Below are 16,116 nucleotides of genomic sequence, written 5' to 3'. Positions count from 1 at the left end.
GTAGATATATGTATAATATATCTACACACACACACACACACACACACACACACACATATATATATATATATGTATGTATGTATGGTAGATTAAGAACAATATTGTAGGACCTAGGGAGACAGCTCAGTGGTTAAGAGCACTTGTTGCTCTTCCACAGGACCCAAGTCCATTTCCTAGAACCCAGTTCAGGTGGCTTACAACCAATCATCTGTGACTCTAGCTCCAGGGGATCTGATGATTCTGGTCACTACAGACACTAACACTCACATTTACATGCATGTGTGCACATGCACAGAGATAAAAATAAATCTTAAAAATTAATAAAAACAAAACCTTAAAATATGTAATTAATTTTCTAGTTTTGCTCTAAAACCTAGTTTAATATTATTGTTTATAGTATGTGAATTTGAACATAGAAAATGTTAATGTTAATCAAGATTGATTCACTTCTCTGAAGGCTCCCAAACTGTCTTCCCACCTGCCTTCCTCTACAGCAGTTCTCCATATTTCATTACACACGTTCTGGCCATGCTTTATTTGGAATGAAGACTTTTTAAAGCATGCATGCCTTATTTTCTTCAAGTGCTCTTTGAGTGTGTGGATCCTTAAGAGGGAATATCATGGGTTGGGGATTTAGCTCAGCGGTAGGCAAGCGCAAGGCCCTGGGTTCGGTCCCCAGCTCTGGAAAAAGAAAAAAAAAAAAAGAGGGAATATCATTTCCCTTCTTTGCCTGGTTGACTACCAAAGCTAAGATTTCCCTATGGGCTACTTCCTCCCAAGAAGCCTTTCTTGACCATTACCACCTCCAGGGCTCTCCAGATACCTATGTCTCCCATAGCTTTTATTATAACTGAGTATTAACAAAAAAATATCCACTTCCCAGGTAAGTAGTCAGCTCTTTCTTGCTGCTGGTGCTCACATAGGCTCAAAGTCTATTTAGCTAGGGTCAAAACGATTTTCTCAGACTAATTTTTCTTAGATAAAGAATGCCGACTTAGTCACATTAAATATGAAACTATTTACTATAAATGACTTTTTAACCAGAAATCCTGCACTGGTTTTTCACAAGTAAAGTTTTCTTGAATGTACAATTTTTATCTTTCTTTTAATATATTCACTCACCTTTAGTATGTTTAAGTAGTAATTTATGGACATACAAAGCTTCAAATATTTTTTGTTTTGATGTTAAATTTTATAGGTGTATGATGATGGAAAATACGTATACGTAGTAACAGAACTTATGAAAGGAGGTGAATTGCTGGATAAAATTCTTAGACAGAAGTTTTTCTCAGAGCGAGAGGCCAGTGCTGTCCTGTTTACTATAACCAAAACTGTTGAGTATCTTCACACACAAGGGGTAAGTGTTTTATATGCACATATTTGTATGTACATCCTTTTATGTTAATACCCAAACTAAAATTAGAAATTCAAAAATAATAGAAAAACCGTAATGAGCTTCATTATCCTACTGTTCTTCCTTTACACAAATCTTTTTCATTGAATCTGAGGTACTTTAAACTCTTAGCATGCTTATATTCAGCTGTTATGCTTTCCAGGAAAAAGTTAATGAGATCTGCAGATCTGTAAATCATAGCACTCTGTATCCTCGGAAACTAGGCCCACTTCTAATGAAGCAGAAAGGGAGAATGCTGATGTGTGTCTATGTGCACAAGTGAATGGTCTCCTTGTTTCCTCCTGCATATGTATTTTAGTACGTGGAAAAAACACTTATATTTTCAAAAGAATGCAGTCTGTGGAAGAAAGGGAGAAAGGAAAAAAATAAAAATGATGTAAGATGAAGGAGTATCAGGGGGAGTTTTGCTTATTTTTTAACACTTTTTAATTGAGAGAAATACATTTGCGGTATATATCAAAGATTTTTAAACACTTGCATCTCTGTTCTTGGATGTGTGTGCACATGCATATGGATCATAGAGGACAACATCAGTGTCATCCTCAGGAACACTATCTATCTTTCTTGGACCAGGGTCTCTCATTGGCCTGAACCTCACCAATTAATGCTAAATCCACAGCTGATGAGCCCCAGGAATCCCCTTGTCTCCTTTTGCAGCCCTGGAATCGCAAACACACAGCACCATACCTGGCATGTTTATATGGTTTCTGGGGATTGAGCTCAGGCGCTTGAGCTTTCAAGGCAAGCACTTTACCAACTAAAGCCAGTCTCCAGGGCCTTTTGGTTTTGTTATTGCGAATACAAAAAAAAAAAAAGACTCCTAAGGAGTTCATTTCAAAGATTTATTTATTTATTGCATGTATGTAAGTATACTATAGCTGTCTTCAGACACACAAGAAGAGGGCATCAGATCCAATTACAGATGGTCACGAGCCAGCATGTGGTTGCTGGGAATTGAACTCAGGACCTCTGGAAGAGCAGTCAATACTCTTAACCGCTGAGCCATCTCTCCAGCCCAAGGATTTCATTTCAGTGCAGTGATCTCATCTTGGTTGTTCATTTCAGACGTGGACTGTTTGTTCATTTGTTTGTTTTTATCCTTAAACCTAACAAATGGAATGAGTTAGGTCTGCAGCTCTCTGGTTGTGGGCTAGTCAAGATTTGCCCAGAACTGTAACTTGAAATTGGTAGAAGATCCAGTAGTTACTGAACAATAAGCTTTGCAGTTATCTTAAGTCTTCTGTGTTATTTTCCCCAAGCCTTATCACTTAGTTAGTAAAATATAATTAATGTTCTGACGTTAGGAACTAAAACTAAGATGATTAAAATATAGACTCCAAATTTGGTGATTGAAAAAGGAATCAGAGGGTTGGGGAGATGGCCTAGAGGTTGAGAGCACTGATTGCTCTTCTAGAGGTCCTGAGTTCAGTTCACAACAACCATATGGTGGCTCACAACCATCTGTAAGGAGATCTAGTGCCCTCTTCTGGTGCGTCTGAATATAGTGACAGTGTACTCATATACATATAATAAATAAGTCTTTAAAAAAAGAAAAGGGAATCCAGTGTAAACTCTCTTTAAAAAGAGAATGGTTTTGTGTGTGTGACATCTTGATTTGTATATCAAATAAATAATATTTTATTTGAGTTTGGATTTGAGTTTTTACTTTTTTTTTTTTTTTTGGTTCTTTTTTTTCGGAGCTGGAGACCGAACCCAGGGCCTTGCGCTTCCTAGGCAAGCGCTCTACCACTGAGCTAAATCCCCAACCCCTACTTTTATTGTTATAAACAACATGCCAGTTCATATATTTATTATTTCTACCTTGGTATATGTATACCATTCCCTCACTTTAGAATTGCTTTATCCTACTGCTTTTATGGCTTGTTTTAAGTGTCCAATTTAGGTCTTAGGGAAGATGTGATTTCCTCTCAAAACCCTCCCGTACTTTAAAATGTGTCATCTGAACCTGTCTGTCATAGTTCTTTTTGCAAGCAGCTACCACGAAATAGCCAAGATCTTATGGGTCTTACTCACACAATTTCTGCAGCTCTTTATATTTACACTGACACATGGTAGGAGCTGAATAGCTGTTATGAAATGAATGAATTGCCTGCAATTCTCCTTTACCCAGTTATAGAACTAGGCAACAGGGAATAGGTAACTAATATTGTTTCTTCCTCCTCCATACTCCCAGATCAGCGTTAGAAAGCTCTGCTTATGTTAACAGCATTTTATAATATTGGGATAATTTAAAGGTCTATACTCATCAGCTTGTTAGGTGTATCGTTTGGCAATATGAGAATAAAGAAATTTCACTGGAAAAATATATTAATGCAAATTTCTAATTTTTATTTCATCTAGGTGGTTCACAGAGACTTAAAACCTAGCAACATTCTTTATGTGGATGAGTCTGGTAATCCAGAATCTATTCGAATTTGTGACTTTGGCTTTGCAAAACAACTGAGAGCAGAAAATGGTCTTCTTATGACTCCTTGCTATACTGCAAATTTTGTTGCACCAGAGGTAATTGTGAGAATATGCTTACAGTATTTGGATATATTTAAGAACACTTTGGTTATCTTTAATATAGAATAGTTAAATATTGTTTAATTGATGAATCACTGAACTGATCATTGAAATAAAATGTTAGCCCTTTGTGTTTCTCTTTAATGCTTCAACGACATCAGATTTCCTAGGGTGGAAAGATCTAAATTCTGTAAGATATTACAAAAGCTCTTCAGTTTCCCTAGTATCCTCTACCTGAAGTTCTAGTCACTTCATACTTTCTTGCATATCATTAAGACTGTCCTGCCCTGTTTTCTTCTGAGACAGCGTTTTAATTCTATACCCACCCCGGCCTTGAATTCGCAGTAATCCACCTTAGCCTCCCAAGTGCTGAGATTACAAATGTGAACCACCACAACCAGCTTTGCCCTTTTGCTTCTACTGTTGACTCTCTTCTGCCTCTGCTCTTTGTCTACAGACATCTTACCAGAATACAAGCTAGCTAACTCTCCACATATCAAGAATAAATTGGAACTCAAAGTACACCTCCGTTAGGGAATACTGTCCTAACCTGGAAGAAAGCCTGAATTTGATCCTCAGCTCCACAAAAATGAATAAATATTCATCTCAATATCAGAGTCTTTAAAGAAAATTACTATACTAGATTACTATACAATCTTATTAATCATGTTTTATGGAAGTTTTTCTTCTTTGTATTGATTGGTAAAATGTAATTCTATTTACCGTCCAAAGACATGCCAAAAAAAAGTGGGTGAAGCTGGAGAGATGATTTCAGTTAAGAGTACTTCTTGCTCTTCCAAAGGATCAATAGCTAACTGGAATTTGTAACTCCATAGGATCAGATACCTTCTCCTGGCCTTTGTAGTGTGTACAAATCGACAAGCCGGCATTCATATACAAATGTATAAATAAAAAGATGGTAATACTCATCTTTTACTTTTTCTAGGTTTTAAAACGACAAGGTTATGATGCTGCCTGTGATATATGGAGTCTTGGTGTCCTCCTTTATACAATGCTTACTGGGTAAGTATGTACCTCAAACATTTATTCATCGATATTTTACTTAAATGATTTAGGCTTGTAAATACCTATGTTGGAATATTTTTATGCTATGAAAATATTAATATACCATGTAAAGTACACACATATAGTATATATGTATATAATGTGTATTTAACATATGCATATGCATTATATACTATGTATGTGTGTATATATACATAAATGCTATATTTAATATATATACTATATATATGTTACCTATGTATATGTTATGTCTAATATATATGTAGACGCTATGTATATATGTGTTATATGTATAATATATAACCTATAATAATTAAAGGTGTACCCTTTTTTTGCTTTGCTTTTATTGAATATTTTCTTTATTTACATTTCAAATGTTATCCCCATTCCCAGTTTCCCCTCTGGAAACCTCCTATCCCATCTCTCCACCCACTGCCTCCATGAGGGTGCTCCCCAAACACCCATCCACTCCCTGCCCTGACATTCCCCTATACTGGGATATCAAGCCTTCACAGGACCAAGGACTTTTCCTCCCATTGATGCCTGACAATGCCATCCTCTGCTACATATGCAGCTGGAATCGTGGCTCCCTCCATGTGTACTCTTTGGTTGGTGCTTTAGTCCCTGGGAGCTCTGGGGTATCTGATTGGTTGATAGCGTTTTTCTTCCTATGGGGTTGCAAACCCCTTCAGCCATCTCAGTCCTTTCTCTAACTTCTCCGTTGAGGACCCCATTTTCAATCCAATGGTTGGCTTTGAGCATCGACCTCTGTTATTTGTTAGGCTCTGGCAGAGCCTTTCAGGGAACGGCAATATCAGGCTCCTGTCAGCAAGCACCTCTTGGCATCAGGAATAGTGTCTGGGTTTGGTGTCTGTATATGGGATGAATTCCCAGGTGGTGCAGTCTCTGGATGGCCTTTCAGTCTCTGCTCCACTCTTTGTCTCATTGCCTCCTGTGAGTATTTAGTTCCCTCTTCTAAGAAGGACTGAAGCAGCTGCACTTTGGTCATCCTTCTTCTTGAGCTTCATGTGGTCTGTGGATTTTATCTTGGGTAATTCGAGCTTTTGGGCTAATATCCACTTATCAGTGAGTACATACCATGTGTGTTTTTCTGTAATTGGGTTACTTCATTCAGGATGATATTTTCTAGTTCAATCCATTTGCCTATGAGTTTCATGAAGTCATTGCTTTTGATAGCTGAGTAGTACTCCACTGTGTAGATGTACCACATTTTCTGTATCCATTCGTCTGTTGAAGGGCATCTGGGTTCTTTCCAGCTTCTGGCTATTATAAATAAGGCTGCTATGAACATAGTGGAGCATGTATCCTTGTTATATGTTGGATCATCTTTTGGGTATATGCCCAAGAGATGTATAGCTGGATCCTCAGGCAGTTCAATGTCCAATTTTCTGAGGAACCTCCAGACTGATTTCCAGAATGGTTGTACCAGTCTGCAATCCTTGTGGGAGAATTTTATTAAGTATTTTTTGCATTGATATTCATAAGGGAAATTGGTCTGAAGTTCTCTTTCTTTGTTGGGTCTTTGTGTGGTTTAGGTATAAGAGTAATTGTGGCTTCATAGAAGGAATTCGGTAGCACTCCATCTGTTCCAATTTTGTGGAATAGTTTTAGTGTTTATTAGTATTAGGTCTTCTTGAAGGCCTAATAGAATTCTGCCCTAAACTGTTTTGGTCTTGGGCTTTTTTGGTTGGGAGACTTGAAATGATTGCTTCTATTTCTTTAGAGGTTGTGGGCCTGTTTAGATGGTTTATCTGATCCTTATTTAACTTTGGTACCTGTTATCTGTCTAGAAAATTGTCCATTTCCTCCAGATTTTCCAGTATGTTTGAGTATAGGCTTTTGTAGTAAGATCTGATGATTTTTTTAATTTCTTCAGATTCTGTTGTTATATCTCCCTTTTCATTTCTGATTTCGTTTAATTTGTACACATTCTCTGACCTCTGTTTAGTCCAGCTAAGGGTTTATCTATCTTTTTGATTTTTCTCAAATAACCACCTCCTGGTTTTGTTGATTCTTTGTATGGTCCTTTTTGTTTCTACTTGGTTGATTTCAGCCCTGAGTTTGATTATTTCCTGCCTTCTACTCCTCTTGGGTTTATTTATTTCTTTTTGTTCTAGAGCTTTTAAGTGTGCTGTCAAGCTGCTGATGTATGTTCTCTCCTGTTTCTTTCTGCAGGCACTCAGAGCTATGAGTTTTCCTCTTAACACAGCTTTCATTGTGTCCGATCATAAGTTTGGGAATGTTGTATCTTCATTTTCATTAAATTCTAAAACGTCTTTAATTTCCTTCTTTATTTCTTCCTTGACCAAGTTGTCGTTGAGTAGAGTATTGTTCAACATCCATGTATATGTAGGCGTTCTATTGTTGTTATTGAAGACCAGCTTTAGTCCGTGGTGATCTGATAGGATGCGTGGGATTATTTCAATCTTCTTGTATCTGTTGAGACCTGTTTCGTGACTGATTATATGGTCAGTTTTGGAGAAAGTACCATGAGGTGCTGAGAAGAAGGTATATTCTTTTGTTTTAGGATGAAATGTTCTATAGATATCTGTTAAATCCATTTGGTTCATAAATTCTGTTAGTTTCATTGTGTCTCTGTTTAGTTTCTGTTTCCATGCTCTCCATTGATGAGAGTGGGGTGTTGAAGTCTCCCACTATTATTTTTTTTTTTAAAGATTTATTTATTTATTATATATAAGTACACTGTAGCTGTCTTCAGATACACCAGAAGAGGGCATCGGATCTCTTTACAGATGGTTGTGAGCCACCATGTGGTTGCTGGGAATTGAACTCAGGACCTCCGGAAGAGCAGTCGGGTGCTCTTAACCGCTGAGCCATCTCTCCAGCCCTTTTTTTTTTTTTTTCTTTTTTTTTTTCGGAGCTGGGGACCGAACCCAGGGCCTTGCGCTTGCTAGGCAAGTGCTCTACCACTGAGCTAAATCCCCAACCCCCGTCTCCCACTATTATTGTGTGAGGTGCAAAGTGTGCTTTGAACTTTAGTAAAATTTGTTTTATGAATGTGGGTGCCTTTGCATTTGGAGCATTTATGTTCAGAACTGAAAGTAGATTGGTAGATTTTTTTTTCCTTTGATGAGTATAAAGTGTCCTTCCGTGTCTTTTTGGATAACTTTTGGTTGAAAGTCGATTTTATTTGATATTAGAATGGCTACTCCAGCTTGTTCCTTGGGACCATTTGCTTCGAAAATTTTTTTCCAGCCTTTTAGTCTGAGGTAGTGTCTGCCTTTGTCTCTGAGGTGTGTTTCCTGTGTGCAGCAAAATGCTGGGTCCTGTTTACGTATCCATTCTGTCAGTCTATGTCTTTTTTATTGAGGAATTGAGTCCATTGATGTTAAGAGATATTAAGGAATAGTGATTGTTGCTTCCTGTTATTTTCCTTGTTTGAGGTGGAATGATATTGGTGTGGCTCTCTTCTTTTGCATTTGTTGCAAGATTACATTCTTGCTTCTTCTAGAATGCAGTTTCCTCCTTGTTTTGGAGTATTCATCTATTATCCTTTATAGGGCCGGATTTGTGGAAAGATATTGTGTAAATTTAGTTTCTTCATCTGTGATAATTCAGTTTTCCTGGATATAGTAGCCAGGGCTGGCATTTGTGTTCTCTTAGGGTCTGTATGACATCTGTCCAGGATCTTCTGGCTTTCATAGTTTCTGGCGAAAAGTCTGGTGTGATTCTGATAGGTCTGCCTTTATATGTTACTTGACCTTCTTCCCTTACTGCTTTTAATATTCTTTCTTTATTTTGTGCGTTTGGTGTTTTGACTATTATGTGACGGGAGTTGTTTCTTTTCTGGTCCAATCTATTTCGAGTTCTGTAGGCTTCTTGTATGCCTATGGGCATCTCTTTCTTTAGGTTAGGGAAGTTTTCTTCTATGATTTTGTTGAAGATATTTACTGGTCCTTTGAGCTGGGAGTCTTCACTCTCTTCTATACCTGTTATCCTTAGGTTTGATCTTCTCATTGTGTCCTGGATTTCCTGGATGTTTTGAGTTAGGAGCTTTTTGCATTTTACATTTTCTTTGATGGTTGTGTGAATGTTTTGTATGGTATCTTCTGCCCCTGGGATTCTCTCTTCTATCTCTTGTATTCTGTTGGTGATGCTTGCATCTATGACTCCTGATCTCTTCCCTAGGTTTTCAATCTCCAGGGTTGTCTCCCTTTGTGATTTCTTTAGTTTCTATTTCCAGTTTTAAATCTTGGATGGTTTTGTTCAATTCCTTCACCTGTTTAGTTGTGTTTTCCTGTAATTCTTTAAGGGATTTTTGTGTTTCCTCTTTAAGGGCTTCTACTCGTTTACCTGTGTTGTCCTGTATTTCTTTAAGGGAGTTATTTATGTCCTTCCAAAAGTCCTCTATCATCATCATGAGGTGTGATTTTAAATCCAAATCTTGCTTTACTGGTGTGATTGGTTATCTAGGACTTGCTGTAGTGGGAGAACTGGATTCTGATGTTACCAAGTAGCCTTGGTTTCTGTTGCTTGTGTACTCGCCATCTGGTTATCTCTAGTGCTACCTTCAGTTGCTATCTCTGACTGCAGCCCGTCCCTCCTGTGATCCTGGTTGTGTCAGAATTCCTCAGAGTCCAGATGTCTCTGTGAACCTATGATTCTGGGATCCTGGGTTCCTGAGTTCCTGGTTGTGTCTGGTCTCCTGGGTGTCAAACTTCCTCTGTGATTCTGGGATCCTAGGCATTTCAGAGCTCTTCTGATCCTGCGCATGTTAGAGCACCTGGGAATCAGGCTTCCTCTGGGTATGGTGGTACTTGGTGCGGAGCCAGCGCTCAAGGTCTGTTTAGGGCACTGGGTCAGACCAGGAGGCTGTACTCTTTTATTTTTTTAATTAGCTTTCCTTTTTTTTTTTTTTTTGTCTTTTTTGAGACAAGGTCTCACTGTGTTCTTCTGGTTGGCCTGGAACTCCTTATGTATATCAGACTGGCCTCAGACTCACAGAGGTCTGTTTGCTTCGGCCTCCCTGTGCTAGGAGATAAAGGGGTAAACCACCACACCTGGCTATGGCTGTGTTTTAATGTCTTATGGTCTTAAATTATTTTTTCAATCGTTTATTCTGATTATTAATAAGCATATACTCGGGGTTGGGGATTTATCTCAGTGGTAGAGCACTTGCCTAGGAAGCACAAGGCCCTGGGTTCGGTCCCCAGCTCCGAAAAAAAGAACCAAAAAAATAAGCATATACTGTTTTAATATCCAAGACTGTGTCATAATTTAAAACAGATATTATAATATATATTGTTTAATTAAAATAACTTATTATTTGGTCTATGAAACTTCATTTTACTGTCTTTTATTCATTTTGATAGACTCCAATAAAGTATTACATTAACTGAATTACTCAGAATACATTTAGAAACTACAAGTAAATATAAATATTACCAACCATAAGAGAAATTTTATTCATTGATATTTTAACTTTATTATAATCTAGTTACACTCCATTTGCAAATGGTCCTGATGATACTCCAGAGGAAATACTGGCACGAATAGGTAGTGGAAAATTCTCACTCAGTGGTGGTTACTGGAATTCTGTTTCAGACACAGCAAAGGTACGTGTGACTTCCAATTACATGGCTCTCATTTTGTTTTATTATCAGGGGTAGGAATTGGACCCAGGACATCATATATGCTAAGCACACGTTCTCAACTTGCTTTCTTTTTTATTTTTTTTTTTGTGGTGGTATTCCAATCTCTCTTTTCTTTTAATTCTCTCATGCATTACATCCTAGTCCTCCTATCCTCTCCTCCACCTCCCCTCTCTACCAGATCTACTCCTCCTTCGTTTCTCTTCAGAAAAGAGCAGGCCTCTCAGGGATATAAACCAAATACAGTATAACAAGTTAAAATAAGACTAGACACAAGCCATTATATCAAGGATAGATGAGGCAACCTAGTAGGAGGAAAAGAGTCCCAGGAGCAGGTGAAAGAGTCAAAGACAACCTCCATTACCACTATTAGTAGTCCCACAAGGACACAATGGTACACAACCATAACATGTATGCAGAGGACCTAGTGTAGACCCATGCAGTCTGTGTGGTTGACAGAGAAAACCCCTATGAGCCCTGTTTAGTTGATTCTGTTAGGCCTTGTTCTCCTGGTATTTTTTTAAATTAATTAATTTATTTATTTACAATCCTGCTGTTGTCCTCAATCCCAGTCCCCAGTCCCACAATTCCTCATCCCATTCCTTTCCCCCTGTCCCCAAGAGGATGTTCCTCCCACCAGACCTCCCCCTCCTTGGGGCCTTGAGGATTCAGTGCACTGAGGCCAGACCAGGAAGTCCTCTGTTGTATATGTGTTTGGAGCCCCAGACCTGCCTGTGTATGCTGCCTGATTGGTGGCTTAGTGTCTGGGAGCTCCCAAGGGTCCGGATGAGTTGAGATTGCTGGTCTTCCTATGGGGCTGCCCAACTCATCTGCTGCTTTTCTTTTCCTAATTCAAATATATCAGTCCCAACTTCAGTTCAACAGTTGGGTGTAAGTATCTGCATCTGTCTCAGTCAGCTGCTGGTTTGGCCTCTCAGAGGACAGCTGTGCTAGGCTCCTGTCTGTAAGCACACCAGAGCATCAGTAATAGTGTCAGGCCTTGGAGCCTCCCCTTGAGATGGATCCCAAGTTGGGCAGGTCACTGGACCATCTTTCCCTCAGTCTCTTCTCTGTTTTTGCCCCTGCAGTCCTTTTAGACAGGAACACTTTTGAGTCAGAAATTTTGACTGTGAGTTGGTAACACCATCCCTCCTTTTGGAGGTCCTGTCTTTCTGCTGGAGGTAGATTCTAGGAGTTCCCTCTCCCCACTGTAGGGCATTTCATCTAAGTTCCCCCCCTTTGAGTCCTAAAAGTCTCTCACATCCCAGATCTCTGGTTCTTTCTAGAGGGTCTCCCTACTTTCCACCAGTTGAGGCTACAGATTTCTATTCATTCTGCTGTCCCTCTGGGCTTCTCTACTGCCCTCCCACCCCCAACCCTTACATGATCCTGTTCTCCTTTTCCCTTTCCCCTCCCCCTCCCCTCTCCCACCCAAATCCTTCCATCCTTCTACCTCCCATGATTACTTTCTTCCCCCTACTAAGTGGGATTGAAGCATTCTCATTTGGCCTTTCTGCTTGGTAAACTTCTTAAATTCTGTGGGTGATATCCTAGGTATTCTGTATTTTTTGGCTAATACCCATTTATTAGCAAGTACATACCGTGCATGTCCTTTTGGGTCAGAGTTACTCCACTCAGGATGATATTTTCTAGTTCCATCCATTTGCCTGCAAAATGTGTGAAGTTGACATTTTTTTTTCTTTTCTTTTCTTTTTTTCGGAGCTGGGGACCGAACCCAGGGCCTTGCGCTTGCTAGGCAAGCGCTCTTCCACTGAGCTAAATCCCCAACCCCGAAGTTGACATTTCTAATAGCTGAATAGTATTTAGAAGTCACAGCATATCCAAACTTATGGGACGCAATGAAAGCAGTGCTAAAAGGAAAATTCATAGCGCTGAGTACTTCATAAAAAAAATTAGAGGGATACTACACTAGCAACTTAACAGCACACCTGAGAGCTCTAGAACAAAAAGAAGCAAACACACCCAGGAGGAGTAGATGGCAGGAAATTACCAAACTCAGAGCTGAAATCAACCAAGTAGAAACAAAAAGGACTATACAAAGAATCAACAAAACCGGGAGCTGGTTCTTTGAGAAAATCAACAAGATAGATAAACCCTTAGCCAAACCAACTAAAGAACACAGAGACAGCATCCAAATTAACAAAATCAGAAATGAAAAGGGAAACATAACAACAGAAACTGAAGAAATTTAAAAAAAAGTTATCAGATCTTACTACAGAAGCCTTTACTCAACAAAATGGAAAATCTATGAATGGAAAATGGAATGAATGACTTTTTAGACAGATACCACATACCTAAGTTAAATCTCCTGGTATTCTTGATCCCTCTGGCTTCTACAGAATTTTTCTGTACTTCTAATTTCTCCCCCACTTCAGTGGAGTTCCCCCAATGATTGGCTGCAGGTCTCTCTATCTGGTCCCATCAGTCACTAGATGAAACTTCTCTGATGACAATTAGGCTAAGCATCTATCTGTTCTTCTGGCTGGAGTCAATCTGATTTCTTATATGGACGGCACTGACAGCAATAGGCGGGAGCCTCCCATACCAATCATTAAGCAAGGAGATAAAATACTTTGCTGTTCTTGTTGAGGACCTGAGTTCAGTTCCTGACAACCACATGGTGGTTCAAAACTATCTGTAACTCTGGTTACAAGGGACCCAATGACTTCTGAGCTCTGAAAGTCCCAGGCATACATGTGGTATTCATACATGTATGTAGACCAAACACTCATAGACATAATAAAATAAGTAAATATAAAACATTAGATTTTTTAAAAATATTCCATGGACATGCCCACAGGGCAGTCCAATGGAAGCAAATCCTTAGTTAGGATTCCCTCTTTCCAGACAACTCTAGTTTGTGTCAAGTTTACAAATACTAACTAGCAAGCATATACTAACTGAACTATCTCCCTAGCCCCTCTTACAAGCTGCCAAAAAGTTATTTGTCATAATTCATGAGAAGAAACACTAACAGAAGGTTTTGTTTATAAAGTAGTATGTTGAAGTGATATTACAAAAGATCTTGAACTACAAAAAGGACCATTTTGTTTCTCTCCTGAAGGAATTTGGTTTGGCCTTATTATCTGTATACATTCTAAAGCTAAATTACTAACATACATGGTGAATAATTATGGTGGGGATTTGTGTGACTTGTCTGTCTTCTGCATGCCTCCCAGTGCACTTTACCTCCTAAGAACATTGTAAGATACATGGTAGTATCTTCATTTCACACGACAAAAGCAAAGGCTAGAGTTTTAGTATAAACTTGTTCATAGTTAGTCACCAAGTACACATGAGCACTTGAAATTCTCATTGCAGAGAACATGTTCCCTAAAAGAATTGCAGTATGTCCTGTTTGTTTGTTTGGTTTTTTTTGTTTTTTTTTTTTTTTTTGGAGCTGGGGACCGAACCCAGCGCCTTGCGCTTAGTGCTCTACCACTGAGCTAAATCCCCAACCCCATATGTCCTGATTTTAATTTGTTGCAAAGAACAGGGATAAATGTTTACCACAATTAACAACAGCCTGGTCTATAGCCTGGTTGTTGGGACTCATTCCCTTAGCTCTGGAGCTGCTATTCTAACTAACGCTGACTAACACTGACATACTTTCCAGTGCTTCTACTTTCACTTAATTCATAGAACACTTCTTTTTTTAATGTTTGCAATAGTTTAATTTTGTTTTATTTCTTTCCAACAACAGGACATTTCTATTCTTGAAAACTGTTTAAATAACTTCTGTTCTTCTCATGTAGGGATGAGATGAGAACCATACCAAAGCTGTGCAGATAAATAGCCTGGGCTGAGCCCAGAGCATTTCTTTCTCTGTTTTAACTATTCCTAGGCCAATGCCTATGTCCTTCTAGCCTCCACACAATCTAATTTTCCAAACTGACTAATTCAATCTCTAGGATTATCTCTGACTTGCTTTGTTTGGAAAAAGTGTCTCTGAATTCCATGAATTGAAACTTCATTTTGGTGGTTTAAATATGCTTGGCACACAGGAAGCGCTACTATTAGGAGGTGGGGCCTTGTTGAAGGAAGTATGTCATTGCATAGGTAGAACGCTTCTTTCTGAAAAAAAAAAAAAGGAGAAAACTTTTCCACATCACAATAAGGAAAATACAGAAGAAACTGAAGAAGCATTGGTAAACATGTTCACTGACTTCCTTAGAAATGGAAGTTTGAGTTTAGGTTGTAAATAAAGCACATCCAGGAAGTTCACGGGTTCTTTTGATGTAGGAAGCTCAGTTAGCCAGTTGAATTAATGTTTTGATACTTGACTTTAACTCTGTTTAAAATCAACATGTTAGACTAAGGGTGTAGCTCAGCAATCACGTGCTTAGCAAACATGATTCTCTGGGTGAGAGTTCCCCAAAAAATAAAGAAATAATGTTAGCCTTTATGTTTTTCTAATATTAAGATTTCTCAAGGCGGATACTTTATTTTTTCTGGGTACCTATTTTCTTCCTAATTCTTCTTATTGAGCACTTAGAATATGTTTAATAAATAAAAGGTTTGTAAAGAAAATATGTGGCAATTCTAGAATTCTTGATCCCAGAGAATGCACAGACTGGCAGAGAGACAACCCAAAATGCACAGTACTAGGTGGCCTGCATTGTCACTTAGTCCAGTGTTCGTGCTAAAGAATACAAATAACCTGGACAAGAAAGTAACAGGGAAGCTCAGTGCCCCCAGACTGCTCCTCTGGTGTGAGTTCTCCAGCATGAACAAGCCAAGATACCCAGTGAGCCTGAATTGTAAATAACCGTGTGACACAGACCTAGGATTTCTTGACTTAGGTTGGGTATTGTGGAAAAATTTAAAAGAAAAAGCTGCTAAGCTAGCCAAGCATGGTGGTGCAAATGGCTTTAATCCCAGCACTAAGGAGGAAGGCAGATCTCAGAGGTCGAAGTCAGCCTTGTCTATAGAAAGAATTCCAGACCAGCCAGGACTATGCAGACACACCATCTCAGAAAAAAGAAAGAAAGGGAAATTAATAAACTGTGTGCAGTAATCAGACTTCCCATTTTGCATGCCGTGGAACAGTCATTTTCATCCACAGTCTAGAACAAACTGTCACGATCACATGTGAGGTGCATGAAGAAATGTTACCTATAACCGCAGTATCAGAACTTAGGCTTCACTTTCTTCCTCTAGTCAGTTAAAGTTGCCTTGATACTTTTGCATTCATTTGTACTCCAGAATGCTTTTTTAGTGAGAGATAAGGATGGAGACACAAATATAGAGCACAAAAATTATGTCTAACTCATAGTGTGTCTCACAAATTCTATGCCATTACAATAGTTCTCGTGCCTTTGTACAGATTGTAATCACATGTAATACTATCATTACCTACAGAATGGGAAGGAGGATTATGTCAGTACAGGTGTGTCTCTTTAAGAACAAGTTGCCCACGGGAACATTGTCACTACTTTGGGTTATATAATGGCTAGGAGAAGAGAACAAGACCACAGCTGCCCTTTGTTGAATGTT

The 16,116-nt window shown here is 38.8% G+C and overlaps 1 protein-coding gene across 9 annotated transcripts in view; it reads left to right on the top strand.

Annotated features, from left to right (window-relative positions):
- Positions 1 to 16,116, top strand: part of Rps6ka3 (ribosomal protein S6 kinase A3) — a 106,187-nt gene that overhangs the window by 81,873 nt on the left and 8,198 nt on the right. For all 9 annotated transcript variants that reach the window (NM_001192004.4, NM_001446956.1, XM_087600563.1 and 6 more), the window contains 4 exon segments: positions 1,199 to 1,357; positions 3,776 to 3,937; positions 4,887 to 4,963; positions 10,446 to 10,563. In NM_001192004.4, the coding sequence (NP_001178933.1) occupies positions 1,199 to 1,357; positions 3,776 to 3,937; positions 4,887 to 4,963; positions 10,446 to 10,563 (516 nt within the window).

The sequence above is a fragment of the Rattus norvegicus genome, chromosome X, assembly GCF_021556685.1.
Source record: "Rattus norvegicus strain SHRSP/BbbUtx chromosome X, alternate assembly SHRSP_T2T, whole genome shotgun sequence".
In the NCBI taxonomy this organism is placed as follows: domain Eukaryota; kingdom Metazoa; phylum Chordata; class Mammalia; order Rodentia; family Muridae; genus Rattus; species Rattus norvegicus.
The sequence above is the reverse complement of the archived record's forward strand: the minus strand, read 5'-3'. Positions and strand labels throughout refer to the sequence as shown.